Source organism: Schistocerca cancellata, chromosome 10, assembly GCF_023864275.1.
Source record: "Schistocerca cancellata isolate TAMUIC-IGC-003103 chromosome 10, iqSchCanc2.1, whole genome shotgun sequence".
Lineage (NCBI taxonomy): Eukaryota > Metazoa > Arthropoda > Insecta > Orthoptera > Acrididae > Schistocerca > Schistocerca cancellata.
This window is the reverse complement of record NC_064635.1, coordinates 67,945,964-67,971,423: the sequence shown is the minus strand read 5'-3', so window position 1 is coordinate 67,971,423 and position 25,460 is coordinate 67,945,964. Positions and strand designations below refer to the sequence as shown.

The window sequence follows — 25,460 nt, the reverse complement described above, 5'->3', positions numbered from 1 at the left end:
GCGTGACGAAGGCTAGTATATTCGATTTCACGGTGAAAAGATCTGTTCTCGAAGAATTACGCATATTTTCATTGAATCTCAGAAAAGTCGAGTGACTATTAGTGAAAGGAAATGCGCGAAAATACGACCGAGAAAATACACAACAGCGTAACGGGGGACGAAACTTGGATATATTCGTAGGAGCCGAAAACTAAACAACAGTCAGCTTTTGCAAGGTGAACCAATAGCAACAAAAGTGTTTTGTTCGTGAATCACTGCCAGGAAAATGACTGCCGTTTTTGTTTCTTTCGAAACTGTATCAATAGGATCGAAATATAATAGGGCAGTTACACCTGATACGAAATGCGAAACGACTAATGTGAAATCTTTACATGCACTTTCCAAATACAGTTACCGTATATCATTGTACTGGAAGCGTTTTTGTCATACCTGAGATATGAGTCCAACACCACTCAGCCTAATTACTCGCAGTTGTCCATTATTTCTCACTTCGTAGGAGAAGCCACAATATCGACAGCGGAGTCAATGGATTCGATACTCATGTCCGCGATAGGTTTCTGCCCATCTATTGTTTACTTCATTTCACTGTGACAGCAACATGAATAGCGCTGGAAAGCAAAATGCTCATCAGCTGTGGCAGGAAAACAGCGAGCTAAGTTATAATATTTGCTTACTTTGCCGTTTACGTTACATTACTCTCGATTTTTTTCTCGTGTGTCATTTGGTCAAGGTCTCCAAAAATGTGTGGTACTGCAACCATTTAAATCAAATTATTAAATAACATTGAAATTTTCTCGTGAGTAATATACAACCCTTGCACACAGGATGCAAAGTGATTAGTAATAACACTAATCGTCTACGTTTAGGATGCAGTTCAAATTTCTCACTTATCATTACGTGATCATCTCAACTAAAATGTAGCGTGTTCTTATGTGATGTCATAAATGTGGGAAAATTCCTCTACAAACGTTAATTTTATTGTTTTCATACTAGTGGTGTAATAGTGGGCGAGATCCTTACGACAGGTTAAAACTATGCTCATGTGTGAGGTAATGAGGGCTGATTACCGTCACCAGAAAATGATATACATTATTTTGTAGTATCTCGTATGTCGTCAGTGCCACATGATATCACACACTAGACTCGCATTCATAGGGAGACCAACATATGATCATGGGTTTAAGGGAGATGACCAAAATCTGACCATGATTATAAGAGAGAATAAGGGAGATTTAGTCATAGTGAATTTCAGCTACACAATTATACGCATTTCATTGCACTGGATGACAATGGGGATGTAAACATAAAAAGTAAGATATACTTTGCTTACTTTGACTCATATATCATATTTTGAGGTAGCTCTTCAAGCAGAGAGCAGGTTTTAAGAGTGCAATGAAATTAATAAGACTCATTTGTGGAGTAAATTCAATATATTAACAGTGCATTGAAATATGTGTTACATAGATGTGTTCTAAGCGTGTTTGTATGTTTTCTGTTATGTTTCACACCTACAAGGAGCCACTCATTTTTTGGTCTATGGAATCAAAAAGGAATTTAAACAAAACGATTTAACGCTTGGTTCCTGAAGAGGGGCAGCAGCCTTTTCAGTAGTTGCAGGGGCAACAGTCTGGATGACTGACTGATCTGGCCTTGTAACACTAACCAAAACGGCCTTGCTGTGCTGGTACTGCGAACGGTTGAAAGCAAGGGGAAACTACAGCCGTAATTTTTCCCGAGAGCATGCAGCTTTACTGTATGGTTAATGATGATGGCGTCCTCTTGGGTAAAATATTCCGGAGGTAAAATAGTCCCCCATTCGGATCTCCGGGCGGGGACTACTCAGGAGGACGTCGTTATCAGGAGAAAGAAAACTGGCGTTCTACGGATCGGAGCGTGGAATGTCAGATCCCTTAATCGGGCAGGTAGGTTAGAAAATTTAAAAAGGGAAATGGATAGGTTAAAATTAGATATAGTGGGAATTAGTGAAGTTCGGTGGCAGGAGGAACAAGACTTTTGGTCAGGCGAATACAGCATTATTAATACAAAGTCAAATAGGGGTAATGCAGGAGTAGGTTTAATAATGAATAAAAAAATAGGAATGCGGGTAAGCTACTACAAACAGCATAGTGAACGCATTATTGTGGCCAAGATAGACACGAAGCCCACGCCTACTACAGTAGTACAAGTTTATATGCCAACTAGCTCTGCAGATGACGAAGAAATTGAAGAAATGTATGACGAAATAAAAGAAATTATTCAGATAATGAAGGGAGACGAAAATTTAATAGCCATGGGTGACTGGAATTCGGTAGTAGGAAAAGGGAGAGAAGGAAACGTAGTAGGTGAATATGGATTGGGGCTAAGAAATGAAAGAGGAAGCCGCCTGGTAGAATTTTGTACAGAGCACAACTTAATCATAGCTAACACTTTGTTCAAGAATCATAAAAGAAGGTTGTATACATGGAAGAAGCTGGAGATACTGACAGATTTCAGATAGACTATATAATGGTAAGACAGAGATATAGGAACCAGGTTTTAAATTGTAAGACATTTCCAGGGGCAGATGTGGACTCTGACCACAATCTATTTGTTATGAAGTGTAGATTAAAACTAAAGAAACTGCAAAAAGGTGGGAATTTAAGGAGATGGGACCTGGATAAACTGACTAAACCAGATCTTGTACAGAGTTTCAGGGAGAGCATAAGGGAACAAATGGCAGGAATGGGGGAAAGAAATACAGTAGAAGAAGAATGGGTAGCTTTGAGGGATGAAGTAGTGAAGGCAGCAGAGGATCAAGTAGGTAAAAAGACGAGGGCTAGTAGAAATCCTTGGATAGCAGAAGAAATATTGAATTTAATTGATGAAAGGAGAAAATATAAAAATGCAGTAAATGAAGCAGGCAAAAAGGAATACAAACGTCTCAAAAATGAGATCGACAGGAAGTGCAAAATGGCTAAGCAGGGATGGCTAGAGGATAAATGTAAGGATGTAGAGGCTTGTCTCACTAGGGGAAATATATATACTGCCTACAGGAAAATTAAAGAGACCATTGGAGAAAAGAGAACCACTCATATGAATATTAAGAGCTCAGATGGAAACCCAGTTCTAAGCAAAGAAGGGAAAGCAGAAAGGTGGAAGGAGTATGTAGAGGATCTATACAAGGGCGATGTACTTGAGGGCAATATTATGCAAATGGAAGAGGAGGTAGATGAAGATGAAATGGGAGATATGATACTGCGTGAAGAGTTTGACAGAGCATTGAAAGACCTGAGTCGAAACAAGGACCCGGGAGTAGACAACATTCCATTGGAACTACTGACGGCCTTGGGAGAGCCAGTCCTGACAAAACTCTACCATCTGTTGAGCAAGATGTATGAGACAGGCGGAATACCCTCAGACTTCAAGAAGAATATAATAATTCCAATCCCAAAGAAAGCAGGTGTTGACAGGTGTGAAAATTACCGAATTATCAGTTTAATAAGTCACGGCTGCAAAATACTAACGCGAATTCTTTACAGACGAATGGAAAAACTGGTAGAAGCCGACCTCGGGGAAGATCACTTTGGATTCCGTAGAAATATTGTAACACGTGAGGCAATACTGACCTTACGACTTATCTTAGAAGAAAGATTAAGGAAAGGCAAACCTACGTTTCTAGCATTTGTAGACTTCAGAGAAAGCTTTTGACAATGTTGACTGGAATACTTTCTTTCTAATTCTGAAGGTGGCAGGGGTAAAATACAGGGAGAGAAAGGCTATTTACAATTTGTATAGAAACCAAATGGCAGTTATAAGAGTTGAGGGGCATGAAAGGGAAGCAGTGGTTGGGAAGAGAGTGAGACAGGGTTGTAGCCTCTCGCCAATGTTATTCAATCTGTATATTGAGCAAGCAGTGAAGGAAACAAATGAAACATTCGGAGTAGGTATTAAAATCCATGGAGAAGAAATTAAAGCTTTGAGGTTCGCCGATGACATTGTAATTCTGTCAGAGACAGCAAAGGACTTGGAAGAGCAATTGAACGGAATGAATAGTGTCTTGAAAGGAGGATATAAGATGAACATCAACAAAAGCAAAACGAGGATAATGGAATGTAGTCGAATTAAGTCTGGTGACGCTGAGGATATTAGATTAGGAAATGAGACACTTAAAGTAGTAAAGTAGTTTTGCTATTTGGGGAGCAAAATAACTGATGATGGTCGAAGTAGAGAGGATATAAAGTGTAGACTGGCAATGGGAAGGAAAGCGTTTCTGAAGAAGAGAAATTTGTTAACATTGAGTATAGGTTTAAGTGTCAGGAAGTCGTTTCTGAAAGTATTTGTATGGAGTGTAGCCATGTATGGAAGTGAAACATGGACGATAAATAGTTTAGACAAGAAGAGAATAGAAGCTTTCTAAATGTGGTGCTACAGAAGAGTGCTGAAGATTAGATGGGTAGATCACATAACTAACGAGGAGGTATTGATTAGAATTGGGGAGAAGAACTTTGTGACACCACTTGTCTAGAATAGGATTGGGGAGAAGAGAAGTTTGTGGCACAACTTGACTAGAAGAAGGGACCGGTTGGTAGGACATGTTCTAAGGCATCAAGGGATCACCAATTTAGTATTGGAGGGCAGCGTGGAGGGTAAAAATCGTAGAGGGAGACCAAGAGATGAATACACCAAGCAGATTCAGAAGGATGTAGATTGCAGTAGGTACTGGGAGATGAAGAAGCTTGTACAGGATAGTGTAGCATGGAGAGCTGCATCAAACCAGTCTCAGGACTGAAGACCACAACAACATTTACAGAAGCAGTACAACTGTGCAGTTTTTTTTATCTTCCTGAGCAAATTTAAAAAATTATCCTTCGATAATTTATTTGCGCAATCCATACTTCTGTTGCTGATATTATGCTTCACTGTATGAAAAATTGTTGCTAGCTCACCTGCAACGTTTTTCTTGTCCTTGCTGGTGTTGACAAAATATTTAAATAAATTTGTATTCGCCTTTACGTCTCTTTCCTTCCGATTGTGTAGTTCTGTAGAAGAGTGATGGCTGCAATCAGCTTGACCACCATGAGCGATGCTAAAGTCACACAGTAAGCTCGATGTACGTTGTTGGCCATGGGCTTTAACCACAAATATTGTTCCATATCTTCATGCAAACACACAAGTACTTCATCTTCTTGGTTCGTGGAGTTTTCATATCATTTTCACGGCGAGAGCACATAATGAAAACCCTTTCACTTAAAAACCAAATGAAAACACTGTATACACGAACACTTCACAACAGCTATCACGGAAAAACCGAGAAGTTAGCACAAATCGAAATATTTGGCGCTAACGTTCATCGTTTCGATTGCTGACACTTTCAGTGATGGAGAATAATATCGATTTCTGTTAGAAATGTTTTCGAGATATCTCTTTAAAAGGACTCCAACTATCGATAGTACCTCACGGGTTATAACAGCGATCACTAAACGAAATATACGGGAGAAACAGGCGGACAATGAGGGAGACGGGAGAATTAAAAAGAAAGAGTGCTAAAATACGGGAGAACCCGTATAATGCGGGAGAGTTGGTCGCCCTACGCATTCGGGAGGACGACCGTTCAAACGTACCTCCGGCCATCCTGATTTAGGTTTTCCGTGTTTCCGTGATTTCCCTAAATCGCTTCAGACAAATGCCAGGATGGTTCCTTTGAAAGGACACGGTCGATTTCCTTCCCCATCCTTTCCTAATCCGGTGGGACCCATGGACTCGCTGTTTCATTCCCTCCCCCAAATCAACCAACAACCAACCACTTGATATCATTTTCAATTTTAAACTTATGAGTTTATTTTCATTCTCCCCTAAAAGTTTCAAGTGGTATAATGACTCGAAGCTTGCTGGGCTTCCAGAGTGTCTAAATATTGTTGTATTTACTCTCCAGGAATACTAATGAAGGTAATGTGCCGGAACCCATTTACGGAAACTTGGAAACGTGCCACTTACCTGGAACATCTGTGACAACAGTCACAAATCTACTTCAGCTATAGCCTACAGTATTGAGTGTCTTTACAGCATCCATAGTAGCTGGCTAAGCGTGGTGTTCTGAATATAATCGTAATACAAAGAGAGACAAGGGCACATTAAAAAAGGCTGTTAGTTCCTAGAAAGAGAACACTGCTACTAAAGTGACTTCTGAGCTTGGCTTGAGCCAAACAACTCAGTTTAAATGGAAACAGTGTGACAGGAAAATCATAAAGAAAACATTTAATGTGAAGCTGCAGTGCTGTAGAGAGTTCAAAAAACCCTTGTAAACGGTTTCATGTTTGTTGTAAACTGATCTTCAACTTTGTAATTTGAAAACACTCATTATTCTCTGAAAATTATCTGTGTTCTCATTAAAATATTGACAAAGCAGTATTGTGAAAGGAGGGTTTTTGCCTAGTGTATCTAAGTAACCACCAGCAGCTTGTATAGTACCAGCTGTTTCATTAATTTTGTTAAGTTGGTAGATAACAAATATTTTTAATTTCAAAGATAAAATAGCAAAATGATGATCCAGTTAACTGTCAACATAGCCCTAAAAAGTGCCTTCTGACACCTCATTACGCCCTCTTGAGAGCTACTTTTATAGAAGCTGATATTTCCTCAGTTACACTAAACAGCTGCTGTTTATCTGATTACAGTGGTGTTTTCAAAGAAAATAGTTACCTACATCTGTCAATACGAACTATGTTTGCTCTGTGTTACTACTTACCTCGGCAGTTTTCAGTGAATATTTCTACTTGCCGTGTAGTTAACAGGCATTGTTAATCCTTGAATTTATGTAGGTAGTCAGATAATGTGTATGAGAAGCAGTTAACGAGACATATTTTTAATTTTCTTTTGAATCGGTGGAGATTCCGGATTCCATGATTTATGTTACATATAATCCTGTTGAACGCCTTTGCACCAGAGTACATAACTTCATTCTGAATTATAGACTGGAGGTAATATATAAATGAAAATTGTTTTCATGTCTCGTATTTATACTGTGCAAATTACAGCTCATCTGGAACTGGTTTTTACTATCAGCAACAAAACCCATTAAGGGATAAACGTATTAGGAAGTGAGTGTAAGGATTCCAAAATAATTAAAAAGTCTTCTGCAAGACTTCCAGTTCTATGCTTCACACGATATACTTACTGCACATTTCCACTGAATAAATACTTTATTAAGTGTAGGTGCATTGCTCCAGAAGATAACTGAGTAAGACAACAGAGATTGGGAATCGGCAAAAATAAACCAACACGCTTTTCTTTAGATCAGCGCAACGAAAGATGCTTCTAAAGGCAAAACATGTTGAACTGAAATTTCGTTAATTAATGCATATGTTGAGTCGATTTTATGTTTTTATCCAACCAGACCCCAAGGAGCTGTGCGTTTCATATAGTGCATGATTAGTAGTATCTATATTTGGTGGTAACAGGTCGTCACCCTGTTTCAAATGGCATAATATGAGTCTTTCTGATATTGAGACTTGAACAGCTTTAATTTTAATTGATTCAGCTGTGGGTTCTTGGTGAAACATTGTATGTTGTATTAACCAAACGGAACACAATTTAGCTTTGTGTCAAAACTTTGTTACTATTGTACGACATAGTTAGGTTTCTTTCGAGCTATAAACGCATTTTCTATTACATGGCTCATCCCAGAGTTGAGAACCAAGCAATGATAAGTATGTCAACTTATGAGTCTATCGAGTATGGACTTAAATAGAACTTATCTCTGTTGATGATTTTCATAAATTGCGTATGGATTTACAAAATTGATTAAGACAGAATGTGCAAAATTCATTGGTACAGTGTTTACAATAACTACAACTAAACATACGCTAGAATAGAGATATGCACAGGAATGAAATTTTTTGCTGTGCTAGTGAAGGCACCAAGGTTGTTTTTCTATGTAGGGCTTGCAAAATTGTCTAAAAATAGCGAATAATTGAATTGAGTTTGTTCATATAGTAACGAGTGTGAGGATATCCACATCTGTTTCTTAATTTCTAACTAACTGAGCGAGTTTTGCACTCTTTTCTTCTATGACAAAGGGTGACTATGGTTTTTTTAATCACAGATGTCTGTAACCAACTGTAGGTCTTTCTGAGCTGTTATCTGATTATATCTGTTGAGAGGTGAAACAGTTCAGTAGTCGACCCGTAGGGTTTTCATAGGTTCATTCTTCAAAGTACTTGTAGTACTGTATGATCATCAGTCGCCATATTTCTCGTGCTGAAAGGGTCCATCTAATCAGTGCCCTTTTAACTATTGATCACCTTTTGTCAGTGGACCCTTTCTCCTTTCACGTTGAAGGTTTGTGAAAGAGATTTCTGTTTGTTGATGTATTTACTGGAATAACGCACTAAGATAGTTCGAACTCGATGAATTGCCTATAATACACAATTATAGATGATGACATATCGATTGCATCTGACTGTATTACAGTCAGACTGTATGTTTTTAAGAGTCCATTAAGGTAACAACAATATGTACAAATATGCTTTTAGACAATTTTGCAAGCTCTACATAGAAGAACAACCTTGGTGCCTTCCCTGGCACATTTCATTTTTGATATTTGAACTATGATGATGATTTTTAACAACAATCAACTCATCTATACTAAATATTGGAGTATATGTGTAACTGTTTAACTTGTGTACTCTTAAATCATCATCTTTTTGCAAACATTGCTCGACTCTCTTTTGTATTTCAGCTGAATCTTCATTGGATGTAGATGACCATTTAAATAATTTTAGTAATGGTTCCCCAATGAAAGTTTTATCTGTAATTTCAACTGTTAATAATCCTGTAGCCATATGGGGCAACTCATTTATTATTACTTGAAATTCTGAAATTAGTTGCGCCCATGTAGTATGTCTTCCTGGGCAATATGTCCTGCATAATTTTCCTATGACTTCCATGACGTTATCACACGGACTGAATTGCAGATGGTATTTTGAAATAGCACGTCTCACCCCTTCCCATGCGAGCAAGTCTTTAAAATTGTTCCTGATAAATAGTGGGCCATTATGGTTAATAGTTGTTGTGGTTTTCCTGTATTCCAAAAAAAAAAATACTCTCGTAAACAGTGTATTACTGAAGGTGTATTGTCTTGTTTAATTGGGTAAATTTTAATATATTTAGGCCAACATTCTATTAGTACAAAAATATACATCACCCCATTTAAACTTCGAGGCAGTGGACCTTAGAAATCTGCTGCAGTTAAATTGTGTATTGGCTTCAAAAGTATTATGGGTTACAACTTAAAAGGTGCACCTACATTACTTCCCTTCACATTCTGTCACACTTTACAGCTGCTTAAGACTTCTCTTATTTTGCTGCTGTATACAATTTTATACCATAATGCCCATTGCCTCTGTGAATAAATCATATTAAAATCATTCACTGCTGCTTGGGCAGTACACAACCTCCACATTGACTTACCTTCTTTTGCCCTCCAGAGCAAAGTATCCACTTTCTACAACCGCAGGGATTTATCCTCTGTTGTTTGTAGTGTCAGTTTAGTGTTCCTTATTCTATGACTAACGTAGATATCCATTTAATACCTTGGTTCATTGCTGTTGCTGGGTTTCGTACTTCATCATTATTGTAATTTAATGACAAAGAATGTGTAGTGAAAGTCACCCCTGGTGCACTAGTGCAGTTCATGTCATTCCTACATAGGGGTAGCCTAGATAATGCATTTGGGATTACATTTTATGAGCCTTTAATTTAAATGATTTCGCAAGAATAAGACCCATCATAATAGCCATCTATGCAACACTCGACTCTCCATTAAGAATGCTAGAGCTTGATGGTCCATTTAAATGAATTTTTTAGACCCCACAAACTCATGTTTGAAATTTTTGAATATTCTATGTAATTGCAAGTAATTTTTTCTCAGTTGCTGTGTAGATTAACTCGTGTTTATTTAAGCTACATCTCGCAAAAAGATTGTATTATATTCTCCTGTGTTAGGCATCCCATTCCTCGTGAAACAATTTACATGCTATTCCATATTCTGCTGCAATGGTTGCTTGCTGAAGGGTTCATTTGATCTTGGGTATTTCAATAGGGGTACATTCACCCAGGATAGCTTAATATTTTGAAATGTTTCTGATATTCCTTCACCCTGTACCCATTTTGATCTGTGATTAAATAAGGATAACAATCTAGGATCGTTCATGGGTTGTTCTTGTATGTATCTATGATAAAATTTTGCTAATCTCAGAAGTGAATGCAACTACTTTACATTTTGTGGTTCTTACCAACCAGATGTCCCAGGAATTTGAGTTCTTCGTTTCTGAAGTGAGCTTTTTGAAGGGTTCATTTGATCTTGGGTACTTCAATAGGGGTACATTCACCAAGGATAGCTTAATATTTTGAAATGTTTCTGATATTCCTTCATGCTGTATCCATTTTGATCTCTGATTCAATAAGGATAACAATCTAGGATCGTTTATGGGTTGTCCTTGTATGTATCCATGATAAAATTCTGCTAATCCCAGAAAGAAATGCAACTACCTTACATTTTGTGGTTCTTACCAATCAGATGTCCCAGGAATTTGAGTTCTTCCTTTCTGAAGTGAGCATTCACTAGTCATTTCCTTAGGATTTCTTTAAAGTCTTAACTATGTTCAAAAACCAGTGCTCTTCACACATTTCTGATACTTTCAAAATCTCAAGTACTTGTATTATTAACTGGTATAAATGCCAAAACTGAGATATTCAGTCCAAAGAGTAAAATTCGAAATTGACACTATTTACCATGACATACAAATGCTGTAAATTTTCTCGATTCTCCATGTAGACAAACTTGCAAATAGCTAGTACTTAAATCCATTGAACTACAACATCTTCCATGATCAAACTTTATTAACAAATCATCGATACATAAAGGTCGATCTCATTCTGTATCTGTGTGTTTATTTTGTTACATGCATCTAACACTAACCCCTCCAGTAGCTTTTCTTACAACTAGTAATGGATTTCAGTCAATAAAATTCTTCTGGGTTTGAGGCCGTATTGTCTACTGTAAAATTCCGACGTTTCGGCAACTATTGCAAGCCGCCTTCCTCAGGGTGTAGCCTGACTGTGACAATGGCCGCGGAAGCCTACGTTTACATAGTAATGGATTTCTGTAAATGCTAAGACATCTTTCTGTAATCTTATTTTCGATCATTTTATGTATTTCGCCTTGAATTGCCATTCTTAAAACGAAGGGGAGTGGATATGGTTTACAAAAGAACAGTTCTCTATCTTTAATTTTGAAATGGTACACTGTTTCCAATCACTCCCAGTTTATCCAAAAATACAACATAAGTTTGCAAAATATTACGTAGTTCCTCCTTCTGTATCTCTGTTAATAGGTATTGATAAACTTTGTGATGCAAGAGATCATTTGTTATCTCACTTGTTGCTTCTTTTTCTTCCTCACTGACAGTTTCAGCTTTGCTATTAAATAAACATTTATACATTTGTCTTCTGTATTAAGTGAGTGATTTATCTTAAATGGAACTCCATAATGATGCTGTTCATGTTTCCAATGTAGCAGATTCCAGTCTACATCTTTCCTTTAAATTTTATCAACCAATCAATCCCTCACACTATATGTAAATTTACATTAGGTACTACCAATAGAGTTTTCCTGAACCTAAAAGTATTTGTACATAATGACAGTCTCGTTTCCTCTTTAATTACTCTGCCTTTAGTCCCAGTGATTCCGGTAACATGTACTTCAGGTACTGGTAATATAGGACAATGACTTTTATTTTTAATAGAGTCTATTAGTTGTTGCAACACCAAATAGATTTCACCCCCTGGATCTACATAAATGGCTATTTGTCTATCTTCCACAGTACTTATTACTACTGTTTAGGGACTGATAACCCAGCAGTTTAGTCCCTTTCCTCCCCAAACCAACCAACTAACCAACCAACTACCACTTTCATCTGTTCCTCATCTCCCGATTGCTGTTCATCCAATAATCACTCTCTCATTGATGTTGTTTGCCTAAAAGGAATAAGTTTTTTCGTACGTTGGCCTACTGCGGAAAAGTTAGATCCTGGATACTGGTCCCTGTTACAGGATGTTCCCTATTTCCCATCACTATAACAGGGTGAACGGCCTTCCTTACACTTCGATATGGGTATGCACACTTTGTTTCTTAACAGTTCATTTATCCAACACCTATAAGAAATTTCCTTGTGTACATAATAAGGAAATAGACAAACCAATAATTTTACTAGATGATTCCCTTCCAATGGATTCTCCAAATACACTGACAGAAAAAAATTGCAACATTAAGAACGAGTTGTGCAACATAAACGGAAGTTGGTAGTCGTGTGTCTACGTCTGAAAGATGATGTTTACTCAAATTTCGCGCCAGTCGTATAAGAGTGGCGCTAGTAACACTACTAATGGGATGTAAGTCAGGTTTGCTATAAATACACGCTGTAAAGGTTGTGCGTGTTAGTTACCTTTCAGATTGATGATAGTGAAGAATGCCCTTAAGGCGACAAAGACGGCATTATCAACACCTCACTTGAGTTTGAACGATGTCGTGCAATAGGGTTCTGGGAAGCTAAATGTTCCTTCTGTGACACTGCAGAAGGACTTGGCAGAAATGTAACCACTGTACATGATTTGCTGGCACCGGTGGTCACAGGAATGTACGGTCGTGATTGGCGTGTGGGTCTAGCGCATTTTATTACATCTGCAGCAGCAATTTGAGTAGCAGTCGGCACCACAGTGACACAACGAACTGAGAAAAATCGGTTACTTCCACGACAGCTCCAAGCCAAACGCCCTGCAGCATGCATTCCATTGACCCCAAAGCACCGTCATTTGCGACTTCTGTGGTGTCAAGTGAGAGCTGATTGGAGGGCAGGGTGAAGGTACTGTACTGTAATGCATTGTTGTGCTACAGAAAAGGCTGTCTCATTGTAGCTATACCACAAAAGTTACTACTAAAACATGATTTACTTTACAGAAGAATACAGAAAAACTGTGCAGATATGAAATAGATACAGCGCAAAAGCAATAAGATAAATTGTGTCACTCATTAATAGCATCATGATATAATCGTGTAGCTGTCAAACAAACCAAATACTAAGTCATCTGTAATCTCTCAGAAAGTACTTTAAATAAAGAATGTCTTTTCACATAAACCAAAATGTTGCATTAAAGTCTCATTAGCAGTATATGTTCTAAGTATGTAAGCCTTATAGTCGTTATGTAATCATGCAACTAAGAAGCAAGATGTACTTACTGTCTAAATAAGTTCCCTAGCTTCTTGACTTCTAAAATTTCTTTGTAGTAATGTTGGTTAACTGTTTGTCCAGGAGGCACCCACTCTTTATGAACAATTCCCTTGCAGTCAAAGAAGCACACAAGCACACATTTCACGTTTGACTTTGACATGCGAGCTTTTTTGGTCTGGGTGATCCCTTTGAGCACCATTGCGAACTTTGGCGTTTTGTCTCTGGATCGTACTGAAAAAACCAACTTCCATCTACAGTGATAACACGGCTCAACAATTCTGGATTGATTTCCGTTTGCTCTAACAGATCGACTGCCACATTTTTGCGTGTTTCTCGCTGTTGTGGTGTGAGACTTTTGGGGACCATTTTTGCACAAATATTTCTCATACAAAGATCTTCAGTTATTATCAGACGAACCATGTCTTGATTGATGTTCAGTTCTTCTGCAATCATTTTCACGGATAATCTTCGATGAGGTTGATGGTCGTCCACTGCGGTCTTCATCTTCAACATTCGTTCTGCCTTCACTAAACATTTGTGCCAACGATAAACTTGAGCTCTGAAGCTTACCATAAGTTGTCGCGTTTTCGGCCAAGTTAACGCAAAAAGAAATGGCGTACCGTTGCGCAGTATTATGCGGTTCCATTTCTGTGATGAGAGACACAAACACGTGTTAACTTATTATAGCACAAATCACGACTGATCGGTTGCATCGATGTGCGACTTGAACTAGAAGCAGCTTATAGACCAAGGTCAAAGATATTGTGCCTACGCAAACCTGCAGGGTTGCCACATCATGCAAAGTAAATCAGTCTCATTACTTTATTGTTGCACTTCGTGCATTAGACAGGAAAAGTAATGAAAGCTCTCTTAGCATACTTATGCTTTTTAAAAGTTCATACATTGCATTATTGGACTAACTCACTGTAATCTGTATACAAAAAAAGTGGATGTATACAGGGTGATTCACAATTCATGTTACACACTTGTAGACATTGTAGAGGGGCTTAGGAGATCAAGTTTTACGTTGGAGCCCATGTCCAGAAACATCATTCAACGACGCTACAGAGCATCAAAGTTATATGTGCTACACACACACACACACAGACACACACACACACACACACACACACACATATATATATATATATATATATATATATATATGTCGACCCCTTCCCTCCGACATCCCTCCCCATGCCTAGGACTGGTAGGGATTTCATATCCGCAGTCTACTTTTTTTTTTTTTTTGCACATACAAAGTCATATGTCACTAAATTTGGCTGACATCGCACCCAGTGCTGCAGAGTTATACTTCACAAGAGACCTCTGCGTTGCGCTTGTTTCACGTGTACAGATGGAACACCATCAGAACGGTCACTGGTTGGAACAGGTACTCCAAAAACTAAGTATTTAACACTGATATCAATCATTTTCTACTAGCTTTCATGTGTTCATCTTCACAGCCCCACTAAAATCAGTGTGTTACCACAACAGTATACTTTTCCAGATAAATGCAAGAAGTGTGGTTGAAATTGCTGTAGGCATCTGAGAGGCGCACACGTACATACAGATGGCTGTTGTAAACTGGACGCTTGTTTCAGCTGGAGGAGCAGAACCAGCACCTGCGCGAGCAGAACCAGAAGTGCAACGCGCAGCTGGAGCTGCTGAGGAACCACCTGGCCCAGAGCGCGCTCGGCCTCGGCCTCTCCAGGGACCACCGCTCCAGCACCGCCGTACGTATCCTCTGCCTCTGCCTCTGCCTGCACTCGCAGACCTAGTTGTGGTGCTCTCTGTGTTCAGTGTGCCTGCACTCTCACTAATTAATGTTTTATGTAGCACTCCGTCTTCAGGCCACAAGTGGCCGATCGGGACCATCCGACCGCCGTGTCATCCTCAGTTGAGGATGCGGATAGGAGGGGCGTGTGGTCAGCACACCGCTCTCCCGGTAGTTATGATGGTTTTCTTTGACCGGAGCCGCTACTATTCGGTCGAGTAGCTCCTCAATTGGCATCACGAGGCTGAGTACACCCCGAAAAATGGCAACAGCGCATGGCGGCTGGATGGTCACCCATACAAGTGTCGGCCACGCCCGACAGCCCTTAACTTCCTACGGGAACCGGTGTATCCACTGTGGCAAGGCCGTTGCCAATGTTTTATGTAGGATGAACATTAATAAAAACAACAAACTACAGGGACGGATTCCTCACTGGAAGTGGAGGAAGAAAGGGTCCTATGAACATGTGTCCACAAATGGGGGTCTTATGAACATGTGTCCACAAATGGACGGTGTGCGTGCAGCGTCGACAAGTCGTTCTGGAACACAGTACATAGCTGAAACTTCCTGGCAGATTAAAACTGTGTGCCCGACCGAGACTCGAACTCGGGACCTTTGCCTTTCGCGGGCAAGTGCTCTACCAACTGAGCTACCGAAGCACGACTCACGCCCGGTACTCACAGCTTTATTTCTGCCAGTACCTCGTCTCCTACCTTCCAAACTTTACAGAAGCTCTCCTGCGAAACTTGCAGAACTAGCACTCCTGAAAGCAAGGATATTGCGGAGACATGGCTTAGCCACAGCCTAGGGGATGTTTCCAGAATGAGATTTTCACTCTGCAGCGGAGTGTGCGCTGATATGAAACTTCCTGGCAGATTAAAACTGTGTGCCCGACCGAGACTCGAACTCGGGACCTTTGCCTTTCGCGGGCAAGTGCTCTACCAACTGAGCTACCGAAGCACGACTCACGCCCGGTACTCACAGCTTTACTTCTGCCAGTACCTCGTCTCCTACTTTCCAAACTTTACAGAAGCTCTCCTGCGAAACTTGCACTCCTGAAAGAAAGGAGTACATAGCTGCATCGCAACCACATCACAATAGATGTTCCAAGTAGCCTCCATGGGAAGCAATGTACGCTCTCACAAGTCGCATTGTGAATTGCCTCACTCTTTTGCATATTCCGGCCTCTCTTCGAGTAGCGCCACAGGCGTCGTGAACACGCTGTTGAAGGATCTGCACGTAAGCAAGTGGTGCAGGTGCGCTCAGAGATAAAAGTCCGGGGGTTTTAAGTCCGCTGATCTAGCAAGCCACGTGACAGGGCCTCTGTGTCCTGTCTGACGTCCAGGGAAGATGTTACGGTGTCGGCGAACTGTAAGGCGGAAGTGGGGTGGTCCTCCGTCACGCAGAAACTATATAACCTGTCGTATCGCCAAAGACACATTCTCGAGCAGCCAGGCAGAGTATTCCGCAGGAAATCCAGTTACTTTCCTCTGTCGATGCGTTGTGGAATAATAACAGGTCCAAGTATGTGGCCGCCAAGAATCGCTGCCCACACACTGGTGCTGAACCGCTACTGATGACACACCGCAACCATTCCCCGAGGACTGTCTGTAGCCCACAGATGACGATTATACGGACTAATGACGCCAGTTCTTGTAAAGGCTACTTCGTCGGTAAAAAGGACTGATGACAGAAATCCCTTGATTGTGATTCTCTGGTGCAAAAACCATTGACAGAATCCTTCCCTTAGAGGGAAATACACTGATTATTGTCTTGCACTCGTAGCAGGGGAAGTAGCGGTTCTCAGGCAGGATACATATAACGTATTTTGGCTTAAGCCATATTGGCGGGCCTCTTGCATGGAGCTTTTAGAGTTCGTCTCAATATCTTGTAGAACCCGATGCTCCAAACCTGGAGCCGGCCGTTGTAGCCGAGCGGTTCCAGGCGCTTCAGTCCGGAACCGGGCTGCTGCTACTGTCGCAGGTCCGAATCCTGCGTCGGGCATGGTTGTGTGTGCTGTTCTTAGGTTAGTTAGGTTTAAGTAGTTCCAAGTCTAGGGGACTGATGACCTCAGATGTTCATAGTGCTCAGAGCCATTTGAACCATTTTCCAAACCTGGTGTACGCACAGTCTACCATTTCGCCGCAAGTGCGTCTGATCACACAAACGCCCATAAAGGGCTTGCACTGTTGTGTGATGTGGTTGGTTTCTGTGAGGGTAATTGTTTTGGTACAGCCGCCCTGCATCTTGACAGTTTCCATCTGCTTGGCTGTACACGAACACTATCTCGGCTTGTCCCAGACTTTAACATTAGGCCACTCTGCTGGTGCTAGTTCGCTGCGTCAATCACACCGGCTGTAACACGCAAGGAACATAAGGCACGTGGTCTGAGGAAATTTCATTCGTCAGTGCCATCTACCGTGGCAACGATGCATTCCCGGAAACGTTTTCATCGGAGATTTTCTCCTCCATTTCCGTCAGGAATCCGTCCCAGCAGTTTGTACTTTTTTTTTAATGTTCGTCCCGTATATTATTTGAAAATGTGTTAATATTTCGGTTCGTTGTTATTACACAGGTCTGCGTCATCATTGTGGTCGTTTTTTAAGCTCATTCTTGATACTGCTTGCACGCTGAATTCAGAAATTCTCCTCATTTTGTTGGGTCTGGCCTGGTTTTATTGCTGTTTCACTTTTTAAAATACGACATTTAAGAATTTTGTAATACAATATACACTGAAGTGCCAAGGAACCTGGTATAGGTATGTGTATTCAAATACAGACATATGTAAACAGGCAGAATACGACACTGTGGTCGGCTACGCCTTTATTAGACGACAAGTTTCTGGCGCAGTTGTTAGATCGGTTGCCAGCCGCTGTGGCCAAGCGGTTCTAGGCGCTTCAGTCCGGAACCGCACTACTGCTACGGTCGCAGGTTCGAATCCTGCCTCGGGCAGGATGTGTGTGATGTCCTTTGATTATTTAGGTTTAAGTAGTTGTAAGTCTAGGGGACTGATGACCGCAGATGTTTTAAGTCCCATAGTGATTATAGCCATTTTTTGTTAGCTTGGTTACTGCTGCTACAGTAGCAGGTCATCAAGATTTAAGTGAGTTTGAACGTGGTGTTATAGTCGGCGCACGAGCGATGGGACACAGCATCTCCGAGGTACCAATGAAATGGGGATTTTCCCCTACGACCATTTCACGAGTGTACCGTCAGCATCAGGAATCCGGTAAAACATCAAATCTCCGACATCGCTGCGGCCGGGAAAAGATCCTGCAAGAACAGGACCAACGACGACTGAAGAGGATCGTTCAACGTGACAGAAGTGCAAGCCTTACCCAAATTGCTGCAGATTTGAATGCTGGACCATTAACATGTGTCAGCGCCCGAACCATTCAGCGAAACATCGTCGATATGGGCTTTCGGAGCTGAAGGCCCACTCGTGTGCCCTTGGTGACTGCACGACACAGAGCTTTATGCCTCGCCTGGGCCCGTCAGCACCGACATTGGATTGTTGGAGTCTCGAAACATGTTGTGTGGTAGGACGAGTCTCGTTTCAAGTTGTATCGACTCGATGGACGTGTACGGGTTTGGAGACAACCTCATGAATCCATGTACCCTGCATGTAAGCAGGGGACTGTTCAAGTTGATGGAGGCTTTTTAATGGTGTTAGGCGTGTGCAGTTGTAGTGATACGGGATCCCTGTACGTCTAGATACGACTCTGACAGATGACACTTATATAAGCATCCTGTCTGATTACCTCGATCTACTCATGTCCATCGTGCATTCCGACGGACTTGGGCAATTCCTTCAGAACTGCTTCTAGAACTCTGACAGGTGCTAAATTCAAGCTATAAGTGTTCCAGAGTACAGAACTTGGTGAGGATACTCAAGTATTCAGGGTAGAAACTCTAAGTGCCCCCACTTGCTACATAACGTTTGAAGACTCTTCTGGCACTATCTCCCAACCTAACTTCTCATCAGTAGCCCAGCTGCTGGTCTGAAAACCCATCTCCGTAACAATGGTTGGTACCGAGGCTAGTCAAATAACCAACGTCCGACGTCCGGTGACACGTGACACAGAGATGCATTGTCCTACTCCTTGTTGTGTGCTGATGTGCTCCTATTTATATGGCCCGCAGACGTGCTTCCAGAACACTCTGACCCGCTGACACGTGCATAGTGTTCTTCCATTAGCATATTTGGTCACGGCTGGAGACTCCTTCCTGCTGCTGGCTGCGTATCGGCATGCAGCCCATCACGTAGCCCTGAATGTCTGCCACAAGGCGCGTCGAAGTCGGCTCGTGCTCTTATCGTGTTCAGACACTGAAGCAATGCTACCTGGCTGCCCTGTAACTGGTTCCTGGACTGCCTCAGTGGAACATTTCTTGAATTTTCTTATGTATAGGTCTGGCGAGACTGAGATTTACAACTAAAGCATCTGTCCTTGCACTGAATAAATTTCCATTTCCATATAAATAAGTGTCCAGCGTTGTCCAATTGAATGCAGGCTTTAAGGCTCCACTTTGACCTGCCAGGGTAGCCGAGAGTGCTAATGCGCTGCTTCCTGGACTCGGGTAGGCGCGCCGGCCCCGAATCGAATCCACCTGGCGGATTAACGACGAGGGCTGATCTGTCGGCCGGCCTGGATGTGGTTTTTAGGCGGTTTTCCACATCCCGCTCGGTGAATACTGGGCTGTTCCCCATGTTTCGCCTCCGTTACACGGCTCACAGACGTCTGTTCACATTCACACTATTCCATGGATTACACTCGATGCAGACAGTTGGGGTACACTAATTCCGTCCGGGGGGGGGGGGGGGGGGTACGGGGTGGCGGCAGGAAGGGCATTCGGCCACCCTTTAAACATTAACATGACAAATCCGATTAATGATGGCTGACCATGCGTAACTGCGGGACAAGGCTCAAGCGGTAGATAGATAGATAGGTAGGTAGATAGATATATAGATAGATAGATAAGGCTCCACTTTCTTTAATCTTATCCAGTTTATGCTCAACTTCATTCTTTCCACTCAAATTGCTTATCTCTCCCGCCACATGGTCTTCTTACTTTTTGTCAACCGAGCAAGGTGGCGCAGTGGATAGCACACTGGACTCGCATTCGGGAGCACGACAGTTCAAACCCGCGTTCGGTCATCCTGATTTAGATTTTCCGTGATTTCCCTAAATCGATTCAAACAAATGCCGCGATGGTTCCTTTGAAAGGCTGCAACTGAACTCGGGCTCGTTTACTACCTATTTTGTCACGTGGCTCATCTGTAAAGGGGGTTGGTAGTAAACGGTTGCATTATCGCCCCTATTATTGAGTCTGATATTGGCTGGCTTTTGAAGAGCAGTGAATTGAACTATACACGTTCAGATTGAAACTTATTTATTCAAAAGAAACACTTTAACGTTGTGGCCATGCATTTTTAAGTTCACAAATAATAATCGGTGCAATTCGTACACTGTTTGTCTCACACCCACACACTTTCACTTTGTTCCATCGCATACCCTGGCGTCCATGCTTGCACTCGCGGAACTTTGCCGCTCCCAACTCGCCACCACAACGGCCAACCACAAAAGACCTCGATTTTCCCGCTCACATCCACAGTCCTGAGTCGGGTCACATGACACCACAGTAGTCAAAATAATTGCTAAACATGGCCACAATTCGTTTACAGTATTTTATAATATTTAAATACTTAAATCTAAATACATTATATAATTTTACAAATTATCACCACACTTACATAATTCGTTGCAATTAAAAGAAAACCAAAACACTATCCAACGGAACTGCAACGTCCATCAAAACACAAACAAATATTTTCCGGTCTATTTTTTGCCCAGCATATTATCTCTGCTGCCGTGCTTTAAATTTTAAACTACTTGAAAGAGTTCCATATTATCCCCTGTTACCTTACATACCCCCACTTCATGGAGACATTACCTTAGTAACGGCAACATGAAGTAGCACCAAATGGAGTGAACCCATATTACTTTATATATTAAACATTTTAATTATAACTATAATGGCACCAAAACACGTAGAACAGTGTTATAGTGGTGAGTTAATCAGTGTATGTACTGTCATTAGGAAACATACATACATGATCCAACAATGTATCCAACTCAAATATACAATTAGATAGTATCCTATTGAGTGTCTGGGCAGGCAAAATAAATGCCCATGTTAGTCTATATGTAGGTTGCCCACCACTGCACATTAACACTTCCACTTTTTACACAGTTGTTTCTGTAAGTCGCACGAAGTAGTTGTAACCAGATCCTTTTTTTTTCACAGGTTTATGCATTGGAATACAGTCTTTCCAAACTTGCCAGCCAACAGCACTGTGCTTCCTCTCATTAGCCAAGCCATCCTATCAAAATTTAAATCAAATTTAATCAAATCCTCATAAATCTTGCCTAGACATGCAGACCCACATTTCCCAGGAATCAGGCTATCCAAATCCTCCCTGGAACATTCTGTTTTCACTGATCAGTTCTTATTGAGGTTTGTACAAATGACAAACATGCACACAAATCAAACACAAACATGGCATAGTTAAATATATTCTATTTCACTTATAATAATAATAATAATAATAATATTTTTTTTAAAGCATCCATACAGTTATATCACTGTACATAAATACACTCAATTTTTTTTTTTAATTCCTATATAAATTTTCACATAATATTTGGCAGTATCTTGAAACCCATTCTTTCATGACATTTCCATGGCTATCTAGATTCAATCATAAATGGCAAACAAACTCACCAAGGTCATAAACTTTTACAAGCATCCACTTAGCCATTAGTGTTCTTTCCCTCACTTCCCTCATGAACATCTTATAATAAGCAAGTTAATTATTTCCCATATGCCTCTACAATTTGCATATTTAGTGACTGCCCTACATGACTGTCCCAGCAACAATCCTACCCCCACGCACCAGTATCAACTCCCGGTGCCACAGATACATTAGAAATTTTAATAAAATCTCAATTTTTTTTTTTAAACAAACTATTTGCAGATTTCCTCCCTCCTATATTCTCCACACATTTATACAGAAATAGATTATATGTACAGTAGGTTTCAGTTCCCATATGACTTTCAACAAGGCTTCTATCACACCCACACCAGTTGTGCAAATCCATTGGACAACAGATTCCCTTATTGCAAATACATACAGTATAATGAAGTTTGTTGACCACCAACAATGGCATCGCAACACAACTTACACAGTAACACAAATAATACTCCAATTATAAATACACGTATACATAGCCCCCAATATTTTTTTTTTTTTTTTTTTAACAGACATGCATGTCAAGCTTCGTACCTCCCTATGTTCCATGTATTTAGGTCTGTAACACAATGCCCTGCCCATATTACCCACAAAATTAAGAAATTCTTCCACTGAATCTGTTGCACTGTGAATCAAATCCCATTGCAAATGCTCTGGTAATCTTCTCTTTAGTGTAGATATTTTTGTTAATATGCCCAGTGGCCTATCCAGATGATTTAATTTATTCAGTTCTCTAACACATAACTCTCTCATACTTTCCTTTCCACTCTTGTAACTGGATCCATTCAAAAAATCGTTTTGCAATCTAAATTGTTTTGCTTGACCCCAGTATTTGTTCAAGAACAGGTTTTCGAAGGTTTTAAAATCACAAAATTTATCATCATTTTGGTTTGCCCATGTTTGAGCTCCCCCTTCCAACTGCCTCTTAACATATTTAATTTTTGCCTCCTCACTCATCCCTGTCACAAAGTTATCCTTACATGCAGCTAGAAAGTCAACTGCATGGTATTTATTCTCCCCATTAAAAGGTTTTGACTGAAATCCATGCCCCAGAGGATATCCCAACAATAAATTTCCATTCCCTGCTGCCACAGTATTAACTGTTTCCCTCAAGACATTTATTTCCCCTTCTAATTCCTTCTTATTGTCAGTAATTCCCTTATGGCAGTCCAGCACTCCTATCTTAATGGATTCAATGTCTGCCTCTGTTTGTCCTTGAAATAATGTGCATTTCTGTTCCTGTACCTGAATCTGCCCCACAAGATTACTTTGCACAGTGTCCACCTTGGCTACTAGGCCTCTTTCAACCTCATCAACTCTCTCGATAATTCCCTCAACAATTTTAACTGTGTTTTCAACTTTATCACTCACTGTCTTTATTTTATCACTAAGCCTTAATTCCATATCCCCTATTTTCGAATCCATTTCTCCAACTATTGCAGTTTTTATATTCCCTATTTTCGAGTCTATTTCTCCTAATTTACTAGTAAGTTTCACAAAAAATGTGCTGAGGTCACTTCCTGGTATCCAGCCTATTTCTTTTGGCATGCTAGGGCTACTACAGGTACTCCTAACATCCACTGATTCGCCTTCACTTTGAGATTCACGCGTCTCATCGGCCATGGCTAATGAAAAGGACACAATTTTGCAATGTAGCTGCTGGCTGTACTTATCTTTTAAATCCTCGTGTGACGCGACGTCTGCAGTGAGCTCCGCAGCACAGCTATGCAATGAATCTTAATCGGCAGCGTGGACACACAGCAAACTCAATCAGGAGCGAGAACACGTTGCGTAGGCCCCTGGCAGCATGTAGTCGTATTGGTCGGTGGCACGGACGACGGCGTTGATCGTCGGCAGCACGTGGATACAGCTTCGACTGCTTTACCCGTAGCAACACATGGACGTGGCACGGACGACGGTTTCTTCTCGCGGCAGCACGTATCGCGGCACGGACGACTGTTTTACCCGCGGCAAACACGTGGTCGACTCATCAGACTGTGTAACTGACTGCTTCACAATCGTGGTGGCCTTATATCGGCGTAACCACGGGGCAGCGCGTATCTTGTCCAGCACAAACACTCCGGTACTGCTAATGCACCGATTTAGCTCAGAGCCCCCACACTGACTGTTCAAAGCCTAACATCAGACGGACATTCGATTCCGAAATACTATGGAATATGGAAGAAAGTCCTATCCCGGACGAGCCCCCAATTGCAACTGAACTCGGGCTCGTTTACTACCTATTTTGTCACGTGGCTCATCTGTAAAGGGGGTTGGTAGTAAACGGTTGCATTATCGCCCCTATTATTGAGTCTGATATTGGCTGGCTTTTGAAGAGCAGTGAATTGAACTATACACGTTCAGATTGAAACTTATTTATTCAAAAGAAACACTTTAACGTTGTGGCCATGCATTTTTAAGTTCACAAATAATAATCGGTGCAATTCGTACACTGTTTGTCTCACACCCACACACTTTCACTTTGTTCCATCGCATACCCTGGCGTCCATGCTTGCACTCGCGGAACTTTGCCGCTCCCAACTCGCCACCACAACGGCCAACCACAAAAGACCTCGATTTTCCCTCTCACATCCACAGTCCTGAGTCGGGTCACATGACACCACAGTAGTCAAAATAATTGCTAAACATGGCCACAATTCGTTTACAGTATTTTATAATATTTAAATACTTAAATCTAAATACATTATATAATTTTACAAATTATCACCACACTTACATAATTCGTTGCAATTAAAAGAAAACCAAAACACTATCCAACGGAACTGCAACGTCCATCAAAACACAAACAAATATTTTCCGGTCTATTTTTTGCCCAGCATATTATCTCTGCTGCCGTGCTTTAAATTTTAAACTACTTGAAAGAGTTCCATATTATCCCCTGTTACCTTACAAGGCCACGGCCGATTTCCTTCTCTAATCCAACGGAACCGATGACCTCGCTATTTGGTCCATTGCCCCAAAGCAAACAACTAACCATCTTTTTGCCGGAAGATCCACGGGTGGCTGGTTCCTAGAATTTGATGACGTAGGTTTTGATTCTTCTTCAAAATTCTGAGAGGGAGTTTCTGAGATCATGCTGACATCACGTTTCTTTGATGCAGCTCTCACGGTGCACGAGAGCTCCAATACGGAATGAGAGGAGCAGCAGTAGAGATGTGGTTCACTCAGCGTCACTTCTCCTCGATCAACAAATCTGAGTTTGTTGCGTGGTGTACCCGGTTCAAGTTGTTGTGTGGGTGCAGCGTAAGAATGTTTGATTTTGAGCCCTGAAGTTAATTCGTGAACTAGCACATGTTTTAGGTATCTTGTACATTTGTCCGAAAAAATAAAAAGCGCGAAAACTCCCGCTTCCACAAAAATGGGGAACGGAGAGAAGTGAAAGCTTGAACCTTATTTCGTTCTCGCTCTAACCTTTGTACAAAACAACAAAATTTCGCAAAAACTATTCTTTCTGTTTTTCAGTGAACGTATACATATTATTAACTTATTATTATTATTACTGATATTATTATTACTGACATGGCTGTAGTTGTATAAACACACTCCTGGAAATAGAAAAAAGAACACATTGACACCGGTGTGTCAG

The 25,460-nt window shown here is 41.0% G+C and overlaps 1 protein-coding gene across 1 annotated transcript in view; it reads left to right on the top strand.

The window, feature by feature from the left end:
- The window catches only part of LOC126106408 (uncharacterized protein CG43867), a 429,676-nt gene that overhangs the window by 238,686 nt on the left and 165,530 nt on the right, over positions 1-25,460 (top strand). The window contains exon 4 of the mRNA XM_049912680.1: positions 14,870-15,001. Coding sequence (XP_049768637.1) covers positions 14,870-15,001 — 132 coding nt within the window. The remainder of the gene's footprint in view (positions 1-14,869; positions 15,002-25,460) is intronic.